At 42.5% G+C, this 21,232-nt stretch overlaps 1 protein-coding gene across 1 annotated transcript; it reads left to right on the forward strand.

Annotated features, from left to right (window-relative positions):
* The first annotated feature begins 4,626 nt into the window (after positions 1-4,626).
* On the forward strand, positions 4,627-20,612 carry LOC146992125 (myosin heavy chain, fast skeletal muscle-like). The gene is made up of 41 exons (XM_085783895.1): positions 4,627-4,671; positions 4,814-4,854; positions 4,994-5,215; positions 5,296-5,439; positions 5,536-5,692; positions 5,780-5,807; positions 5,890-6,004; positions 6,093-6,185; positions 6,272-6,335; positions 6,417-6,515; positions 6,601-6,704; positions 6,824-6,962; positions 7,082-7,200; positions 7,804-7,953; positions 8,053-8,223; positions 8,320-8,620; positions 8,840-8,904; positions 9,003-9,090; positions 9,271-9,388; positions 9,478-9,601; positions 9,891-10,031; positions 10,125-10,376; positions 10,471-10,713; positions 10,798-10,974; positions 11,048-11,193; positions 14,076-14,166; positions 14,263-14,652; positions 14,752-14,878; positions 14,963-15,081; positions 15,165-15,361; positions 15,619-15,802; positions 15,921-16,086; positions 17,149-17,273; positions 17,359-17,667; positions 19,029-19,225; positions 19,326-19,458; positions 19,547-19,717; positions 19,815-19,919; positions 20,022-20,117; positions 20,212-20,343; positions 20,513-20,612. The coding sequence occupies exons 3-41, from the start codon at positions 5,009-5,011 to the stop codon at positions 20,531-20,533; spliced, it is 5,808 nt and encodes a 1,935-aa protein (XP_085640021.1). The 5' UTR covers positions 4,627-4,671; positions 4,814-4,854; positions 4,994-5,008; the 3' UTR covers positions 20,534-20,612.
* The last annotated feature ends 620 nt before the right edge of the window (positions 20,613-21,232 follow it).

Consider the following 21,232-nt stretch of genomic DNA (forward strand, 5'->3'; position numbering starts at 1 on the left):
TTAAAACTGATCCGTTTACAACGCAATTAATATTTCACATGAATTCAAATTTGATCGCGGTCATTTTGACCACACTACTATTTAGAGATGTAGTAGCTTACTGTCTGATACCTGCTAGTCCTCTTTTAGCTACAGGTGGACTGACTCTCTCCCTCGGTTGACCTCAGAGCTCCTGCAGCCCGTCACTGCAGGCTCGGAGTGGAGCTTCAAACAAGCCGCCGCTACATGGGCGCTACCAACTCACAGCTGGGAGGGGGGTGGTCACACACTCAACAAACTAATTAAATTAAACAAATCAGAAAAAACAAGAGACAAATGCGGTGACAGCTGGGGTTCTTAAAAGGAGAATATATGTCACATATATTAAAAAAAAGTCACATAGCCTAATAGAAGAACACCAAATTATTTAGGGGGGCTTAAGAATATTTTAGGGGGGCTTCAGCCCCCCTAAAATAGGCCTAATGACGCCACTGGTCAGCACGGCCACAATTCACAGTCTACACACATAATTTTTTCAGAATTTGTAAGACAAACTTGTTATCTATCAATTCATGTGCTCAAAATATCAGAGAGACTAACAGAATTTACAGAATCAGCCTCTGAGTGCGGCCACGTCTGTCTCTGCTCCTCATTGAGTCCAATACAAATATTTTCTGAGAGAAGCAGAACGGCCTGATGTTTTAAAACTGCCAGCGTCGCCAAAATATTTACTGTAGAAACACCAAATCGTACCGAAATTTTCAGTAAGTCCTTAGAGCAACGTTAATCTGTGTTTTGTTCTGATAGGAGTTACCGTTTTGTCATGCTAAGCCTAAATGTGAGACCGGTGCAGAGGCAGAAAATGGCTCTTTTTCTCCACGTTTCTGTCTGTCTCAGCCTGCGGGGGCCCCTATCGCCGTGGTAACCTCTTTGATCCTCAGGCCAGAGCTCGTTAACTTCATAAACAATCCACCTGGCGCTCATTTAAATGTTTATAAACAGAGACACAGCTAAATCAGACTGACACAGGATGCAGCTACTAACTAACTATGTGTCAAGTCAGTCACACACACACACACACACACACACAGACTCTAGAGCCAGCTTCATGTGATTACAGTCACACACACACAAACACACACACACACCTTCATGTGATTAAAACACAGTTAACGTGCAACAGAATTTAAACTTAAACCATGATTTAATCTGGTTTTAAAGTTAAACCTTGTTGGTGTCACACACACACACACACACACACACACACACACACACACACACACACACACACACACACACACACACACACACACACACACACACACACACACACACACACATACATACAGTTAACCTAATGTGATTACAGCTCCTCCATATCAGTGCTTATAGAAAGATGATCATGTGTCTGTCTGATCAGCTCTGTCTTGCGCTTAAGATCGTGGGTTTGATTCCCATGTTGACAGAGATGGCAAAATCGGCAGTAGCCCCGCGGCCCATTCAAAATTTCCCGAGAGGAAATTTTCTAGTTTTGTTTTGCTCTGCCTTGTTGCCATTGTTTTAATACTGTGAAGCACTTTGTGGTTTTTATCTGCGAAAGGTGCTATACAAATAAAGTTTCTTCCTCCTTCTTCTTCTATCTGTGCATGGATATTGTGCCAACTCGCCCCGTTGATGTACATACAAACACACAAGCTCTTAATAACACCACTATACTAAACAATATACAACAAAGTAGAGGAATAGTGTGGAATAGATTACATGCACAAGTCTGCATGCAATCAGAACTTTGGCTAGTTGGCTAAAGTATGGAAAACAACAGTATAATGATCTGAAAAATGGACAAACTAATTTTATTTTAGAAAGACAGTACAGCTCAACATAATATTGCGCTTGCGTGGAAAGCCTGAGGAGAGAGGAGAAGAGCACCTTCCTGCCCTTCACGAGCCATCATGAACGGCATAAGCAGGGAGCGCAGCAGCCAAGAAAACCCAGACAGAGCAGAGCAACCAACATGAATACAATGACAGGAGGAGCTGGGGTGGAGGTGGGTTGCGAAAGTGCCAGCAACAGAGGAAGCAGGAAGGAGGGTCGGGCGAGAGCAGTTTAAATACCCCGCTCTGAATGCAATTTCCTAATAGGGAGCGAACACGCAGAGTCAGCTGAGCCATCAGCTGATCTGCGCCGGCGATGACAGCTATGCAGTTAGAGCTTGATGGCGTGGCCTGCCAGAACTAACGCTACGCTCAATTTTGTGTACTGCATCATGAGTAATGTATGCAGATGTTTTATTGTAACAGTAGTTAATCAGTGTTTTATTAATTTTAACTGTATAATGTTACACTGTTGAAAGGACAATAAACCATAAACACTGGCTGAAAAAAAAATATGTAAAGCGTACATATTTGTTAAGTTGTGTAGGCACGAAGAAAGGTGCATGTTGGCACTTTAATAAAAGTAACTAATCAGGATAGTATATAGTTATTGTTTTCCAATACTTTAGATAACTAGATTTAGTTGTAACACACCACACCATCCAGAGTTTGCTATTTATTATGTCAAGTAAAGTTCATAGACAGTTAAGCAACCGTTCTGAACCATTTATTTTAATGAATGTTTATCCACACCACTCTGGAAGGCACATACCTTCTTACCACGGTATTCACACCATGAGGGCAGTGGTAATGGGAGCCTCACTCTCTTAAGACTCACGTGAAGGACCCGCTGCTGAAGCTGCAGCATTGGTGCTGCTAAACATCTGCGTAATTGTTTTACTTTTAGCAGTCTGTGCTGCTAGAGCTTTTCTTTTCCTTTCCCTCAATTTTTTCGCCCCGCCTTTGCGTTTTTTTACTTTCTTTCTCCATTTTTGTTTTTCGTGCGCTGGTGTGTTGTTTTTTTTCTCTCGCTCTCTCTCTCATCATTGACTTCTCATCATTAAAAGTGATTGGACTAGTGGGGGTCTAGAACATGCGTGGGTGGGACTCCTGGGCCTCTGTAGCCTCTCATTGGGCCATTATTCTTTAGACAGACAAGCCACTGGGCCAACCGTCACCTCTCTGCCGTGTCTGCAGCTGAGCACTGTGGGCCGAGCCGATGCATGTCTCTCTCCCCGGGCCGGGAGAGTTACTACAATAGTTACCAAGGCAAGGCGAGGCATGGCAAAATAAAAAAGAAAGTTAAATAAAAATAAAATAAAAAACGGCCGTCTATGAGCCCATTAGTGACCGGCCCACCGGGAAAAGTCCTGGTACTCCCGATGGCCAATCCACATGGTCATCGCACATATGAAGTTTCAAGCAAATTGGACAATGTCAAAGTAAAATATGGCATTTCCTATTTTCACAAGGGGGCGCCATGAACAAGATTGCCTATGACGTTTGGAGACATTCAGGGCAGGGCTCTTATCATGTACAGAAAATATGAAGCAGTTTGGATGAAGTATGTGGGAGAGAGAGCTGCTCGAATATGCATGGCGATGGATCAAAAATGGCGGCGCCATAGCAGCCACGCCCTTTGACCTACAGACATGCAGAGCACAATTTTTGATCAGCATGGTCTCTGGATGATATGTTGTAAATTTGAAGTCGATTGGATAAAATCCCTAGGACCGGTTTGTTAAAATACAACATTTGGAAATCACACCAAAAATTACAAGAAAAACGGCTGACCCCCTGTTTGGACTAGACCTATAGAGGCATTTTGCCCCCCGCATGGGTGACGCCCCTATCAGATGTCAGAGCTCACCACCCTTGACCTGTGTATCAATTTTCATGATGATACGAGTTCATCAAAGTCATCAAAAAGCCAAACATATTTTCATGGCGAGGGATTGATAGTTACCGCATCACCACATGGACGCCATTACTCGTAGCTTCACAGCATTTCGAATTCTGTTCTCATGGGAACAACTATCAATGTAAGAGTGGCATTTTTAAGCAAAACACTTATCGTTAAAAACAAATCACCAGTCCAGTCCTGTCTTTTGTATGTTTGTTTATGAAGAAAATTAATATACACATTTAAAAATAAATAAATAAATAAATTCCATGTCATTAAAAATATTTTGAAGCACATGTCATGGAGGCACCGCAACAAATCTTTACAGCATGTGTGTAATAAATTGAAGAATAAAATGTTCAGTAAAAAGGAAAAAAACCACAACAAAAAAAGAAAACAAATCACCAACATTTCCATGCTGTCAAGATGCAATTTATGTATTATCAGATTTTTGTTTAGATAACAGAATTACTGACAGTTTTTGAGATCTGCCTTGACAACAGCTGCCTGGCCATTTGACCACCCCCGTCCATTGCTGTGCAGTAGATATAATTACCTTTGCATCAGCATGGTTTCTGGATGATCTGTAACAAATAAATAATAAACAGGGTAATTTCAATAGGATGATGCTGTTGTCCTCTGGGCCCCAATTAAATTTAAGAACAAGAGCAAAAAAACAAACAAGAAAAAAAGGGTCCTGAAAGCCTTTCAGTTTGCTTCAAGCCTCACTGGTCAACAGAAATATGAAGAGGTGAGGGACGATAAAACAGCCAATAAAGGCAATATGCCATAATTTGTAAACCACACCACATCTTGCATGTGGCCCGTAATAACTTTTGCAGCGTGCACAAACTTAACCTTATAAAAGGATACTAAGAGGACAGAGATGTACACCCTTGACAGCCCCTCATACTGGTAAGATCATCCATCCATAATAACTGCTCTGAATGTTTTCATTTTAATATGTCTATAAAATATCAATTGGTTAGATATATTTTGGAACAAATCTTCTCTTTAAACGTATCTCTGTGTCTGAAAATATGTACTATGTTTTTAGGATTGTGGAACATAACAACATTTTGACAGAGAGAGGGTCGGGTATGAATATATTTTGAATTTGATGCATTTCATATGAAACATTTGATAGAATGAAGTTATTTTTGGATGTTCAGCTTCATGACCTGATGTAACTTCAAAAAGGTGCACTAAATTACTCTAATTTCTTTTTACCTCACAGACATAAACTACCACCATGAGTACAGACGCAGAAATGGCCATATATGGCAAAGCTGCCATTTACCTCCGTAAGCCAGAGAGGGAGAGAATTGAGGCTCAAAGCAAACCCTTTGATGCCAAGGCTGCCTGCTACGTGGTTGATGCCAAAGAGCTGTACCTGAAGGGAACAATCCTCAAGAAAGATGGTGGCAAAGTCACCGTCAAAGTCCTGGACACTCAGGAGGTTTGTATCATAAATTCAGAGTCATACAGTATATGAGTTAAATGTGATCAGCTCTCATTGTAACCAATTTCCTGTTGCAGGAGAAGACGGTTAAAGAGGATGACGTCTCTCAAATGAACCCTCCCAAGTACGACAAAATTGAGGATATGGCCATGATGACCTATCTCAATGAAGCCTCTGTCCTGTATAACCTCAAAGAGCGTTATGCAGCATGGATGATCTACGTAAGACAATCTGCCAGATGATACACACAATACTGAAAATGATTATACTTGTAGGAAACATAGAGTTAACTGTTTTAACTCTATGATCACTTTCAGACCTACTCTGGTTTGTTCTGTGCCACCGTGAACCCCTACAAGTGGCTCCCAGTGTACGATGCTGAAGTTGTGAATGCCTACAGAGGCAAGAAGCGTATGGAGGCTCCACCCCACATCTTCTCTGTCTCTGACAACGCTTACCAGTTCATGTTAACTGGTACGTCCTTTTCAGTATAAAATTTGTTAGTATGAGGTTTATGTTGTAGAAATAGGTGCTTAATTCCTTTATTTTGTGACTTAACAGACAGGGAGAACCAGTCTGTCTTGATCACGTAAGTTTCATTTTTGTTGATGTTTTTTCCAAGATAATCAAATAGCTTGATCAAACTTTTATAAGTCTTTGTTTATACCTAGTGGAGAATCTGGTGCTGGAAAGACTGTGAACACCAAGCGTGTCATCCAGTACTTTGCCACAATCTCAGTTGGTGGTGGCGAAAAGAAGAAGGACGCAACCCCAGGCAAAATCCAGGTATGTCACAATGAATGTATATTCAGTGTGTATAGTATCTCCACAAGAAAAAACATATCTTGATATGATTTTGTCACTTGGATAATAGGGGTCACTGGAGGATCAGATTATTGCTGCCAATCCACTGCTGGAGGCCTATGGTAATGCCAAAACTGTGAGGAATGACAACTCATCTCGTTTTGTAAGTATGAGGAGATGTCTACCAGAAAAAATTCCTCTTACACCTTGCCAATATCGAGAGATTTTAACAACTGCTGTCCCAAACAGGGTAAATTCATCAGAATCCATTTCGGCACAACTGGCAAACTGGCTAGTGCTGATATTGAGACATGTAAGTAACAATACTTAAAGTGAATACAAATGATTGGAGTTGAGAATTGTCCAGTTTGTGATTTAAGACCCACATTTGCAGATCTGCTGGAGAAGTCTAGAGTGTCATTCCAGCTCCCTGATGAGAGAGGCTACCACATCTTCTACCAGATGATGACCAACCACAAGCCTGAGCTGATTGGTAAGCAGATGCACAATATTTAATGTACTTACAGATTTGATTGAAAAACACTCTATTGAAACTTACCCCATTTTTTCACCTGCAGAAATGTCACTCATCACAACAAACCCCTACGACTTCCCCATGTGCAGCATGGGTCAGATCACTGTGGCCAGTATTGATGACAAAGAAGAGCTGGAAGCCACTGACGTCAGTGATCTTCATTGTTAAAATCTTTACAATAATTTGCATGTTAATGATCAAAATGGCTTTCTTAATGTGTTTTGTGAAGTGATTACGTATTCTGATGACACTTTTTGTGAACACAGAATGCCATTGATATCCTGGGCTTCACTGCTGAGGAGAAGATGGGAATCTATAAATTGACTGGTGCTGTGCTTCACCATGGTAACATGATGTTCAAGCAGAAGCAGCGTGAGGAGCAGGCTGAGCCCGATGGCACAGAGGGTGAGTATTTATGATAATTCATGAAAAATTTGGATGTAACAACAGAGATTCTTGTCCGTCATTCGTTTCTATTACGTATTGGCAGTCAGTGTAACATAAAATCACTTAACTGTTTTCAGTTGCTGACAAGATTGCTTACCTGTTGGGTCTGAACTCTGCTGACATGCTGAAGGCTCTGTGTTATCCCAGAGTGAAGGTCGGGAATGAGTTTGTCACCAAGGGACAGACTGTGCCGCAGGTAAATATGATAGATAGGTAGATAGATAGGTAGACAGACAGACAGACAGACAGACAGACAGACAGACAGACAGACAGACAGACAGACAGACAGACAGACAGACAGACAGACAGACAGACAGATAGATAGATAGATAGATAGATAGATACATTAGATAGATAGATAGATAGATAGATAGATAGATAGATAGATAGATAGATAGATAGATAGATAGATAGATAGATAGATAGATAGATAGATAGATAGATAGATAGATAGATAGATAGATAGGTTGGTTGGTTGGTTGGTTGGTTGGTTGGTTGGTTGGTTGGTTGGTTCTCTTTTCTTAATGCCCACCCCCCAACCGGGTAAAGTCATGTTTGAATCTGGTATCTGTTCATGTAGCCATGACTCCATGAAACACATTATACTGCATTCTTTGTGTTCCCTCCGTGTCTTGACAAGTGATTCCAGTTCATCTATTTTATTTACCAGGGACCTTACGTTCCCCGTGATGATAATGGGGATGCAGGGTTTAAATCTCCTTTTTTTCAATCTCCGTTTAACATCCGTTCTGCAGCCTCTCAGTATTACCCCTGAAGTCATTTTTATGTTGTTATTTAGGTGAAGAACTCAGTGACTGCCCTGGCCAAGTCTATCTATGAGAGGATGTTCTTGTGGATGGTCATCCGTATCAACCAGATGCTGGACACCAAGCAGCAAAGGAATTACTTCATTGGTGTGCTGGATATTGCCGGCTTTGAAATTTTTGATGTAAGCTTCATTCACTGCATTTCAGCCTACAATGCTTTTCATGACAGAATCCTTCTTCTTGCCTGTAAAGGATTAGGCTGACTATTTCTCCTCTAACAGTTCAACAGCATGGAGCAGCTGTGCATCAACTTCACCAATGAGAAACTGCAACAGTTCTTCAACCATCACATGTTCGTCCTGGAGCAAGAGGAATACAAGAAGGAGGGTATTATCTGGGAGTTCATTGACTTCGGTATGGACTTGGCTGCCTGTATTGAGCTGATTGAGAAGGTACAGTTTAATTTCTGTGATTCTATCCAAAGAGATTCCTCTGAATATTTAACCACAGCATCAGTTCATGGTATATCTCCTTCTGCTTTCTTCAAGCCTATGGGCATCTTCTCAATCCTTGAAGAGGAGTGCATGTTCCCCAAGGCCACTGACACATCCTTCAAGAATAAGCTGTATGACCAGCATCTTGGCAAAACCAAAGCCTTTGAGAAGCCAAAGCCAGCCAAGGGCAAGGCTGAGGCCCACTTCTCCCTGGTGCATTATGCTGGCACTGTAGACTACAATATCGGTGGCTGGCTGGACAAGAACAAGGACCCACTGAACGACTCTGTCGTGCAGCTGTACCAGAAGTCCCCTGTTAAAATTTTGGCTGCCCTGTATCCACCTGTTGTTGAAGGTATGATATAGAATTCATTGCAATATTCTTAAGTATATTTCAAGACTGTATACTATCAATGCTAAACTAAACATGTGCCCCTCAGTTGATGTGAGGGTCTAAGGGCAGAGGATGTTGTTACGATGCCATGTAAAGCCCTTTGAGACAAACTGTTTGTAAAAATGGGCTATACAAATTGAATATTAAGTGTAACAAATCTTTTGCACTAATTATCAATAGAGGTCGGCAAGAAGGGAGGCAAGAAGAAGGGTGGCTCTATGCAGACTGTGTCTTCACAGTTCAGGGTAAGGTTAACATTATATACTGAAAAATTACATCACATTTAACTTTTAAAAAAATGCAAGTGGTAGATTTCATGACAATTACTATTTTCCATCTATAGGAGAACTTGGGCAAGCTGATGACTAACTTGAGGAGCACCCATCCTCACTTTGTGCGTTGTCTGATTCCCAATGAGTCCAAGACTCCAGGTACAAAAACACAATCTCATTTGTGTTTTTTATTGTATTTGTAAGGATCCCCATTAGCTGCGCTCTAGAGCACCGCTAGTCTTTCTGGGGTGTGTTTGTTTTGTTTAGGGATAATGTTGCAAGACTTCCAAATAATAACAATTTATTCACCATACTAATGGCCAAATCCCTCTTCCACAGGTCTGATGGAGAACTTCCTGGTCATCCACCAGCTCAGGTGTAACGGTGTGCTGGAGGGTATCAGAATCTGCAGGAAAGGTTTCCCTAGCAGAATCCTCTATGGTGACTTCAAGCAGAGGTATATAGGTTATTAAATATAGATTAATAATTTAGTTTAATTTAAGACAAGGTAAAGAAAATTCTCATACTCACAATCTCTCATAACAGATACAAGGTACTGAATGCCAGTGTCATCCCTGAGGGCCAGTTCATTGACAACAAGAAGGCATCAGAGAAGCTGCTTGGATCAATTGATGTTAATCACGATGAGTACAGATTTGGACACACCAAGGTAGGCACCATGCATTATCTGTTATAATTCAGTATATTTACCAATGAAGATAGATTTTTACATTAGAAATACATCTAAATGAACTACCTACTTAATGAGGATAGGTTTTTACATTAGAAATACATCTAAATGAACTACCCACTTAATTTAAATTAGTTTTGTGCAACAGCGGACCATGTGCCAAAGGAGAAGTGACATAGATGCAGAGCAGCCGTCATGTTGCCATTCATAAAACACCTTAAACCATCTGGGGTGCCTTTAAGTTAACACGTATTGTCTGTTTATTCAGGTGTTCTTCAAGGCCGGTCTGCTGGGTACCCTTGAGGAGATGAGAGATGAAAAACTGGCAGCTCTGGTCACCATGACTCAGGCTCTCTGCCGTGGATACCTCATGAGAAGGGAGTTTGTGAAGATGATGGAAAGAAGGCATGTTGGAAAAAGCTACTTATGACACACACATGACAAAGTCATAGTAGGAATAATGACGATTTCCCTATAACACAAACCTCTTCTCTGCAGGGAGAGCATTTTCACCATCCAGTACAACATCCGCTCCTTCATGAATGTCAAGCATTGGCCATGGATGAAGGTGTACTACAAGATCAAGCCTCTGCTGAAGAGTGCTGAAACTGAGAAGGAGCTGGCTAATATGAAGGAAAACTATGATAAGATGAAAACTGACCTGGCTACTGCCCTGGCCAAGAAGAAGGAACTGGAAGAGAAGATGGTGTCTCTTGTGCAGGAGAAGAATGATCTGCAGCTCCAAGTGGCATCCGTAAGTACATGTGAACAGATGGCTGCGATTTTTGATGTTTTCTGAAACAAGAGTTTGATGTGCTAACAGAGTGCATTCATGCAACATGATCTAGGAATCAGAGAATCTGTCAGATGCTGAGGAGAGATGTGAGGGACTCATCAAGAGCAAGATTCAGATGGAGGCCAAACTCAAAGAGACAAGTGAGAGACTGGAAGATGAAGAGGAAATCAATGCTGAGCTTACTGCTAAGAAGAGAAAGCTGGAGGATGAATGCTCTGAGCTAAAGAAGGATATTGATGACCTGGAGCTTACCTTGGCCAAGGTGGAAAAGGAGAAACATGCCACTGAGAACAAGGTTTGTCAACACCAATATCTCCATTAGATAAAGGAAAGTGTGCACATTAGCTGTTTAATAACAAAATCTTTCTTGCAACCATAGGTGAAGAACCTGACAGAGGAGATGGCCTCTCAGGATGAGAGCATTGCTAAGCTGACCAAGGAGAAGAAAGCCCTCCAGGAGGCTCATCAGCAGACTCTTGATGACCTGCAGGCTGAGGAAGACAAAGTCAACACTCTGACCAAGGCCAAGACCAAGCTTGAACAGCAAGTTGATGATGTAAGTTTTTAAAGACTTGGCAAAACAAGACCTTTCATGAACATATTAATTATTTTTTCATATCAACGTGCAGCTTGAGGGTTCCCTGGAGCAAGAGAAGAAGCTGCGTATGGACCTTGAGAGAGCTAAGAGAAAGCTCGAGGGTGACCTGAAACTGGCCCAGGAATCCATCATGGATCTTGAGAATGACAAGCAGCAGTCTGATGAGAAGATCAAAAAGTAAGAGATTGATTTTCTTCTCTACTTAAAGGTATTCAGAAAAGAACATTGATTTTGAGCCCACTATGGGTCTTAAAATTAGTGTAATCACTCATCTATCAGATGATGTAGACCAAACTTTGTGCAAAATTCTATTTTCGAGGTGAAAGTGAGGTAGTCTTTTTCCGCATTGGATAATGCAGGGGCACGAATTATGCGACACGTTACTCACGATTCATCAGCCAGTGATATTGGATCCGTCATCCGTCAATCAAACGTCTGAGAAAAGCGAGGAGACTCGTCCACCACCACCGACACAAACTCTCCTCCATCCCTACTCCACTCTCCTCCTCCGGATCCCTGCGGTCTATCACTTAGGGCGTATTCACACCAGGAAAGTCCGATAGTTCACTTGCTTTGGTGCGGACTAAATTTTTTAAATTTTTTTTTTACTTGGTGCGGTTTGTATTCACATTGCATTTTTTCAGAAGCGGATCAACTTTGTAAACAAAAGCACGTGTGTCCCACAGTAGCTCAATCATTGGATAAAAATTATCAGCGGGATCATCCACAAAAAGTAGTGGAGGTCATGAATGCGTTTCTTGCTGCTTTTTCAATTTCGTAGTATTTCCAGTTGCACCTGTCCTGTGCTTATTCATCACTTGGAGGCTATGTGGCCTAGTGCAGCAGTCCCCGTGAACGATGGTCAGACAACAAACACAGACGTCTGCATGTGCGTCTGAAGGATGGTGCACTAAAAAAATGATAAAAAAGGACGGCACAGCAAAAAACAAACAAAACAAAAAACATAATCATTATCTCAGGATGCCGCATTGCTGATCGGCATAAGCCTAGTCACATTTATTTCTGTTAACGGTTAGGATTAATCGGATAACGACTTTCTGTTATCAGTTATTCCTTAAAGGGATATTCCGGCGTAAATTTAACCCATGGTCCAACGCACCGTAACACCGAGTTAGACCCCCCCCTCGAGAGATGTAGTCTGCTAACCGCTAGCTTCTCTAGTTGTAGCAAGTTTAGCAATGACCGCACCATAACAAACAGCGCAGTATACGCGTGTATACGGACCCACTAGCCACCGATCAAAAAGCCACTTATAGCCACAAATAATGCTCAGAACAGCACCAAACGTCATCAACAGTACAAACAGGGTCCCAGCCCATAATACGAGGCATCAGACATCTGTTAGCTTAGCCTGGTTTCTATTGAAAAGAAACGAAAACAACTCACCCACTCTGCTCCAGCTATACGCTACGCAGCAACTTTCCGCATCACACACACGTCCGAGGCCGACTGGTAGCACAAACATCTGGTTTCAGCGGCCACCAACAGGCAGTGACCACCAGACTGACCACTTGATTCCCCCAGGTCCAGCACATATCCTCCACCAGCTCTCTCCCTCTGTCACTTTTAGCCTCCATTTCCAGAACAGTCTCCACCGCAGCTGCCCCTCTTTGACTTTACTCCTCCATTTCCTTCAGCTTGTCTTCAGTAAACTCGGTCTCAAACTGATAGTGGTGCCCATCGAAATGAAACCAGTCGTTGTTGTTCTCAAACTCCATAAACTCAGCCGTGTTGTCCCTGCTGTGATGTCTCCTTCACTAAATTATAGACAGTCTCTTCCTGCAACGAACGGCGTCCTGATCGCGCGTGTGACGTCGCTTCTAATCTCGCGCTTGTTTACGTAATTCTCTCCGTTCATTTCCCTGTGAACACTCGATAATAACTTTTATAAACTGATAGGCAAGATACATAGGAACTGTGGCTGCATTATATGGAGTAATACACACACATTCATCCTTGAGCTGCGGGACTCTACTTCACTCGGTAATCGCCTCCACGCCAGCTGACTACCTGTACAAGCAGACATCACAGATATGGGGGAATCAAGTGGTCAGTCTGGTGGTCACGCTGAAACCAGATGATTTGTGCTGCCAGTCGGCCTCGGACGTGCTTGGACTCTATGTTGGACACGGACAGTTGCTGCATAGCGTATAACTGGAGGAGAGTGGGTGAGTTGTTTTCGTCTTGTTTCAATAGAAACCAGGCTAAGCTGACAGATGTTTGATGCCTCGTATTACTGGGACCCTGTTTGTACTGTCGATGAGGTTTGGTGCTGTTCTGAGCATTATTTGTGGCTATAAGTGGCTTTTTGATCGGTGGCTAGTGGATCCGTATACTGCGCTGTTTGTTATGGTGCGGTCATTGCTAACTAGAGAAGCTAGCGGTTAGCAGACTTCATCTCTCGAGGGGGGTCTAACTCGGTGTTACGGTGCGTTGGACCATGGGTTAAACTTACGCCGGAATATCCCTTTAACGGCAACGGGTGCGCCCTCTCCATCATCTGATAAATGTTTTCCACTGACCAAATATCAAGGAGGCAGCGTGTCTATTTGATGACCCACGGCTCATTGTTGATAATTTCCACATTATCTGACAACAACGGAAGCCTGTTGAATCCAAAAAGGCACTTGGATTTTGCATTTGGTTCGGGAAAGGTTCGTTTTGCATTCACACCGTACGCAAATCGCACCAGGGTTTGTTTCGGACTCTGGTGCGGACCAAACAAGTGAACCGAGTGCCAGCTGCAGAGTCGAGTAGTTTGTATTCACACCTCCCTAAAAGTTAGTTACATTAGCTAAACACACTCCCACACACACACATACACACACGGAGCTCGGTCCTGCCCCAAACATTAAATATCCCGCCCACTCGATAACAACCAATCAAATTTGTTTTCCTTACTTGGGTAAACTCGTGGAAGGAGGCGCGACAAACAGGACAAACGGCCATTTCTGAAAACCTTTAAAAAGTACTTTTACATTTGTGACACACTCAGTGGGTTGCGTACTCAAACACTGCATTTTTAAAAATTCACACAGGAAGGACTTTGAAACCAGCCAGCTCCTCAGCAAGATCGAGGATGAGCAGTCAATGGGTGCTCAGCTCCAGAAGAAGATCAAGGAGCTTCAGGTAATGACACTGATAGAATGTATTGGTGCATACCTTTGGTATGTTTTATTCTAATGTTCACTGTTGACTGAAACACAACATGTTTACATTAAACAGGCCCGTATTGAGGAACTGGAGGAAGAGATTGAGGCTGAGCGTGCTGCTCGTGCCAAGGTTGAGAAGCAGAGGGCTGACCTTTCCAGGGAACTTGAGGAGATCAGCGAGAGGCTGGAGGAGGCCGGTGGTGCCACTGCTGCTCAGATTGAGATGAACAAGAAGCGTGAGGCTGAGTTCCAGAAGCTGCGTCGTGACCTGGAGGAGTCCACTCTGCAGCATGAAGCTACTGCTGCTGCTCTTCGTAAGAAGCAGGCTGACAGTGTTGCTGAGCTGGGAGAGCAGATCGACAACCTCCAGCGTGTCAAGCAGAAGCTTGAGAAGGAAAAGAGTGAATATAAGATGGAGATTGATGATCTCTCCAGCAACATGGAGGCTGTGGCCAAATCAAAGGTAAATGAGATATTAAATTGCAATCTGATAATTAGATTAGTATAATAACTGAGGGATTCATAAATAAAACAATTCATTTCCATTTTTTCTCGACTCAAGGGAAATCTTGAAAAGATGTGCCGTACTCTTGAGGACCAATTTAGCGAACTGAAGACCAAGAATGATGAACATGTTCGCCAAATCAATGACATAAGTGGACAGAGAGCACGTCTCCTGACAGAAAACGGTTTGTTTAACACACTGTTTACCTACAGCAATCTTCAGTGTACAACAAAGACACACTAATGTTTGATGATCATTTTTAAACTAGGTGAGTTTGGCCGTCAAATTGAGGAGAAAGAGGCTCTTGTCTCCCAGCTGACCAGAGGCAAACAGGCCTTCACTCAGCAGATTGAGGAGCTCAAGAGACAGATTGAAGAGGAGGTTAAGGTAAGAACATTTAACATCTGCCCTGGTTTTATTCAATGCCATTTAGACATTTGGTGCATTCAAGCATACATTTCTTCCACTAGGCCAAGAATGCACTTGCTCATGGAGTGCAATCAGCTCGCCATGACTGTGACCTGCTGAGGGAACAGTTTGAGGAGGAGCAGGAGGCCAAGGCTGAGCTGCAGCGTGGAATGTCCAAGGCCAACAGTGAGGTGGCTCAGTGGAGAACTAAGTATGAAACTGATGCTATCCAGCGCACTGAGGAGCTTGAGGAGGCCAAGTGAGTACCACTCGGACAATGAAATGAAAGACATTGGTATCAATAAGCATATAAATCAAAGTACTTTCTTTGCATTTTTTAAAATAAGTAACACTTGACACTACAGTAATGGCAACTGGTCTTAACATAGGGGCTGTTTAATCTAAGAACAATAACATCTAACAATATATCTTACAAAAATATCTGTAAAAGGCTCTAGTAAATTTAAGGTTTTTAAGGACTGACAAGAAAATCAAGAAAAACACTTTTTTTTTAAGGAAAAAGCTGGCTCAGCGCCTTCAGGACGCTGAGGAGCAGATTGAGGCTGTGAATTCCAAGTGTGCCTCTCTGGAGAAAACCAAACAGAGGCTCCAGAGTGAGGTGGAGGACCTCATGATTGATGTTGAGAGGGCTAATGGACTGGCTGCTAACCTGGACAAGAAGCAGAGGAACTTTGACAAGGTAATAATGTTAATCTTGTGTGGTCAGGTCAAATTGTTTACAATATTTTTTTTGTGTGTGTGTGTTTGTTTTCATATTAGTACATAACTAATGAAACCATATTAATTGTGTCACTCAGGTGTTGGCAGAGTGGAAGCAAAAGTATGAGGAGGGTCAGGCCGAGCTTGAAGGAGCTCAGAAGGAGGCTCGTTCTCTTAGCACTGAACTGTTCAAGATGAAGAACTCATATGAGGAAGCTCTGGATCACCTGGAGACCATGAAGCGTGAAAACAAGAATCTGCAGCGTAAGTTCCTGCGTCATTGCATTGGAAACTAGGTTTAAATTTTGAGGCTTACTGATTACTAGGGATGGGCATTTGAAGAAATCTTTTTGATCGATCTTCGGGAAAATTAACGATCAATTATCGATTAATCGTTAATATTAATATTAATATTCATATTCATAATTAAAAACAAAATGCGTGCAGCTATGGCGTGTGCCAGTAATCCGAGGCAGTCCCCGTGAAGGAAGAAGGTCAGACAACAACGTACACGGACGTCTGTGTGCTTGTGCTTCACCTGTAGGGACGGTGCCGGTGCCGGCATCATTTACAGTAAAAAAAAAAAAAAGCACCGTTGCGCTGCCTGGTTCACCTGCAGCTGAGCTGTCAGAGCAGCTCTGCTGTCTCTCTCTCTTCAGCCTCGTGTTTGGCTGCACTTGTACAAAAAAAAAAAAATCACAAGCACTTTCAAAATGTGAAAGCGTGTGTTTTATTATTATTTCTGTCGCCAACACACGGCGGAGCGGCGCTCTGATCACGGGAGCACAGACAAGAGAAACTAACTCTGCAGGATATTTACCTTAAGTTTCATTTTAACCGTCGTTAAACAGCTTCGGACTAATTGTGATGTTAGATAAATGACTTGTAGCTTGTAACTTACAGAGTTGTAGCTTGTAACAGACTTGTAGCTTGTAACTTACAGAGAGAGTGGCCTCCACACCGCTGCTGAAAACCAAACCTGCTGATCAGAGCGGGCGGAGCCGCGGTGTCACAGCTCACGTCTCTGTTGCACTGAGTCCGCGACACAAGCGCGTCCCGTCATATTTAATGAATTATTTCACTCTTAAACCATGTAATAATAATAATAGGCCTGTATAATAATACTTTTATAGAGTTTATTGGTTGTTATGAAAAAAATAAACCCGGGGTTTATTTCTCCATGACAACCTCTGCCCTCTACATGATCCCTTATAATAAATCGATAAAAATTTTCCGTGATCGATAAAATTCTTAACGATCAATAATCGATCATTGATTAATCATGCCCATCCCTACTGATTACTAACCACACGTGTCTCTCTGCAGAGGAGATCTCAGATCTGACTGAACAGATGGGTGAGACTGGCAAGAGCATCCATGAGCTGGAAAAGTCCAAGAAACAGGTGGAGACAGAGAAGACTGAGATCCAGACAGCTCTTGAGGAGGCTGAGGTACATTTTTTATCTGAGATAAAAATCAGCATACTGTGAAAGATATCAAGGCAAGGATGAACATTTTATTTGTTGATGTCAATAGGGAACTCTGGAACACGAAGAGTCTAAGATCCTGCGTGTCCAGCTGGAGCTCAACCAGATCAAGGGTGAGGTGGACAGGAAGCTGGCAGAAAAAGATGAAGAGATGGAGCAGATCAAGAGGAACAGCCAGAGGGTGATTGACTCCATGCAGGGTACTCTGGATTCTGAAGTCAGGAGCAGGAATGATGCCCTGAGAATCAAGAAGAAGATGGAGGGAGATCTGAATGAGATGGAGATTCAGCTGAGCCATGCCAATCGCCAGGCTTCTGAGTCCCAGAAGCAGCTGAGGAATGTGCAGGGACAGTTCAAGGTATTGTTGTCATGGTGCTGCTGCACAAACTACTGTGTCAATCATGTTAACTCTTTGACTGCCAAAGACGAGTTATCTCGTCTTAGCGAATCCAAGTGTAGTCTGCCAAAGACGAGATAACTCGTCTTAGCGTTTTTTTAATGGCAACGCCATGCTGAATGTCTTGCCCTACTCCTCTGTGAAGATCAGACTTGTATCATCAAAATAAAGTGCAGAAAAACACATTTGGATTGAGAGATATAAAAAATATAGCGTGTTTTTCCCCCCTCACGGAGCGGAGCGGTGTCTGACTGCAGCGGCGCCGCTCCGTGACACTCTGGCCGCCGGTGAGAGCTTAGGGGGCGGCGGCGGGGCTCATGGCGGCTCGGCAGCTCGTTGAAGCTCCGTGCAGCTCCGTGATACAAAGCACAAATGTCAGTAACAACAACCCCGTCGTTAGTCATCAAGAGCGTTTGGAAAGTCGCCAGATTTTGCGAGAAATCACTCAGATAGCAGCTTGAAAATCCCGCGATCTAGTGTGGATGAGGAACGGACGGCGCCGGCGAACGTGACGAGAGCGGAGAGCTAAAGATGGTGTCTGTCTGTTGTGAACAGACTGTCTGTGGCTGTGAGTTCAGGGGGCGTCAGCCAGAGCTGTAGGCTGTGTGTGTGTAGAGTGTGTGTGAGACAGAGAGTGAGTGACACCGCTGCCTGCTGACCAGAGGAAGCTGGATCTGATCTAAAGCGCTGTGTTTCGGCTACAAAAACCTGTCGAACTGATCCGCGCACGCGCGCACACACACACACACACACACACGTACATGCACACGTCACGTACGCACACACACTAAAAAAAGGAAAGAAAAAGTTGTAACTCAAAGAAAAGAAAGAAAAGAGGCTGCAGTAGTGTGTGTCAGTAGCTAAATGTTTTGTCTTTTGTCATCAAAAGTCATTTGTCAGTGTTGATTTAGTTGTTGTTTACAAGAGAACAACTGTACAGATGCTGAGGCATCACTAAAGCAAAATATAATGAAGCAAATTGTACTGGTTCACCTGAAAATGACAGCCGACACAAAAACCTCTTTTTCTCAAGATTTTGGTGCCAAAATGGCATTTTGGGCTAAACTAACCTATATTCAACCGCCAATTTCACAAGACTGGAACAAGATAGAAACAAACAGTTTTTTTTGCTGGAAACTAGAGACCGGCATCTTTCCTTTGATGGGTTGAATGTGTATGTAGTAACAGTACATAATATATGGTGGGTCTACGGAAATCAGTCAAAAAGCTGGAAAATGCCTGGCAAGCTGGAGGAAGCTGCTCTGAGAATGGCTGGCAGTCAAAGAGTTAAATATAAATATTTTAATATACTTTTTAACTAGGATGCCCAACTGCACCTTGATGATGCTGTCAGAGCCCAGGAAGACCTCAAGGAACAGGCTGCTATGGTGGACCGCAGAAATGGTCTTATGGTTGCTGAAATTGAGGAACTTAGAGCTGCTCTGGAACAGACAGAGAGAGGACGCAAGGTTGCTGAACAAGAGCTGGTGGATGCCAGTGAGCGTGTTGGACTTCTGCACTCTCAGGTAATAATCATTTCAACAATTTAAAAAACAAATAAGGTTTAATGATGCAAAAATCAGGCATGTTATCACATTAAGTGACATTTCTCTTTAAACCTCTCAGAACACTAGCCTTCTGAACACCAAGAAGAAGCTTGAATCTGACCTGGTTCAGGTCCAGAGTGAAGTTGATGACAGCATTCAGGAAGCAAGAAATGCAGAGGACAAGGCAAAGAAGGCCATCACCGATGTAGGTTTAAATTTCATTTGGTCATAGTACTACTCCAGTTAAAATGTGTTTTTTATGAGACTTCTAGCCCCAATTTTATATTCTCTAGGCTGCCATGATGGCTGAGGAGCTGAAGAAGGAGCAGGATACTAGCGCTCACCTGGAGAGGATGAAGAAGAACCTGGAGGTTGCTGTTAAGGACCTGCAGCACCGTCTGGATGAGGCTGAGAACCTGGCCATGAAGGGTGGCAAGAAGCAGCTCCAGAAACTCGAGTCTAGGGTACAACAGTCATGCTAATATTTTGCAAGTTGAGCAGAAGTAAAAAGATACACAAAAGACATTTTAAATATTGCATACATTTTCCTGTTTTCTGAAGGTGCGTGAGCTGGAGACAGAGGTTGAGGCTGAGCAGAGACGTGGAGCAGACGCTGTTAAGGGTGTCCGCAAGTATGAGAGGAGAGTGAAGGAGCTCACCTATCAGGTAAAGCTGTGATCACATTTAACATGTACAGTATAAATCCATCCAATATCAGTTTCCTTCTCATTATAACATGTACAATGTAATGAATATTTCATATTACAGACCGAGGAGGACAAGAAAAACGTTGCCAGGCTGCAGGATCTGGTCGACAAGCTGCAGCTCAAGGTTAAGTCCTACAAGAGGCATGCTGAGGAAGCGGTAAGGGCAAAACATGTATTTGAAAAATTCAATGCACAGTATATATGCTGGCCTTTTTGTAAATGTAAACACTTTACAATATATTCTATTCCAGGAGGAGCAGGCCAATGTTCATCTGTCCAAGTGTAGGAAGATCCAGCATGAGCTGGAGGAGGCTGAGGAGCGTGCTGACATTGCTGAGTCCCAGGTCAACAAGCTCAGAGCCAAGACCCGTGACTCTGGCAAGGTAATGGAATATAAAATATCTATCAAAGCCCATGCTCCAGTCTATCATATCAAATTCATGACACCCTTTTTGAAAACAAATGCCATGAATAATGTACTCAGAGTGTGATATTAATGTATGAAAATATGTACTGCAAACTATTCATCCATTGTCTTTTTTTTCTTTACAGGGAAAAGAAGCAGCTGAGTGAAGTACCCTAGCTGATTGGCGATTTCTATTCATATAATATGAAGTGAACTAGTCCAAATAAAACTGATTATCATGTTAAATTGCTGTCTGTGTTGATTTGAACTCATTCTTTTATGAGAAAGGGTAATTATCAGATTTGGGTCACAGGTAGATATCATTCCACAGTTGACACTGGAATATCTGACTAATATCTGTAAAAAAACAAAAAACAAAAAACAAAACAAAAAACAGTTTGTTTTCACATTTTAATTGTAAGAATTACATTATTTTTACAATTGAAAAACACCATTTACATTTAAATGTTATATAAAATAAGGTTTGTGCCCCTGTACAGAGCTTTTAACTGGATACGCAAAAGTCTCTGGTTTCTGCTGATGTGTCTCTGTTAGGGGAGACTGGGGACAGTTGCAACAAGCCTTATTTCTCCAATCAGAAACATGTTAGAGTGATGACACTCACACTGCACATTCACAGTTAGACCCTCTACCCACCAATAATAGAAAAGACATATTCAGCATCTGCTCCTGCTTGTACTGAGACAAAGTTGTTTTAAGGGTATGAAAGTAGCTTTTTTCATGAGCTGTATTTTTGTCATACTGTCCTGACCTTTTGTATGAATTAATCCAAACCTACCTAGTTTGAATCACTGTTTTGTTGACTATCAAATGACATGGTTAGCATGTGTCAGTGTCATTGTGTC

Source organism: Trachurus japonicus, chromosome 1, assembly GCF_045865225.1.
Source record: "Trachurus japonicus isolate A0001 chromosome 1, Traja_1.0".
NCBI lineage: Eukaryota > Metazoa > Chordata > Actinopteri > Carangiformes > Carangidae > Trachurus > Trachurus japonicus.

Excerpts from the sequence above, each read along its gene's own strand:
- LOC146992125 (XM_085783895.1), top strand. The coding sequence starts at position 5,009 with ATGAGTACAGACGCAGAAATGGCCATATATGGCAAAGCTGCCATTTAC. Across the intron at positions 9,091-9,270 it reads CAATGAGTCCAAGACTCCAG|GTCTGATGGAGAACTTCCTG; the intron begins GTACAAAAACAC and ends CCTCTTCCACAG. Across the intron at positions 19,226-19,325 it reads GAGCGTGTTGGACTTCTGCA|CTCTCAGAACACTAGCCTTC; the intron begins CTCTCAGGTAAT and ends TTCTCTTTAAAC.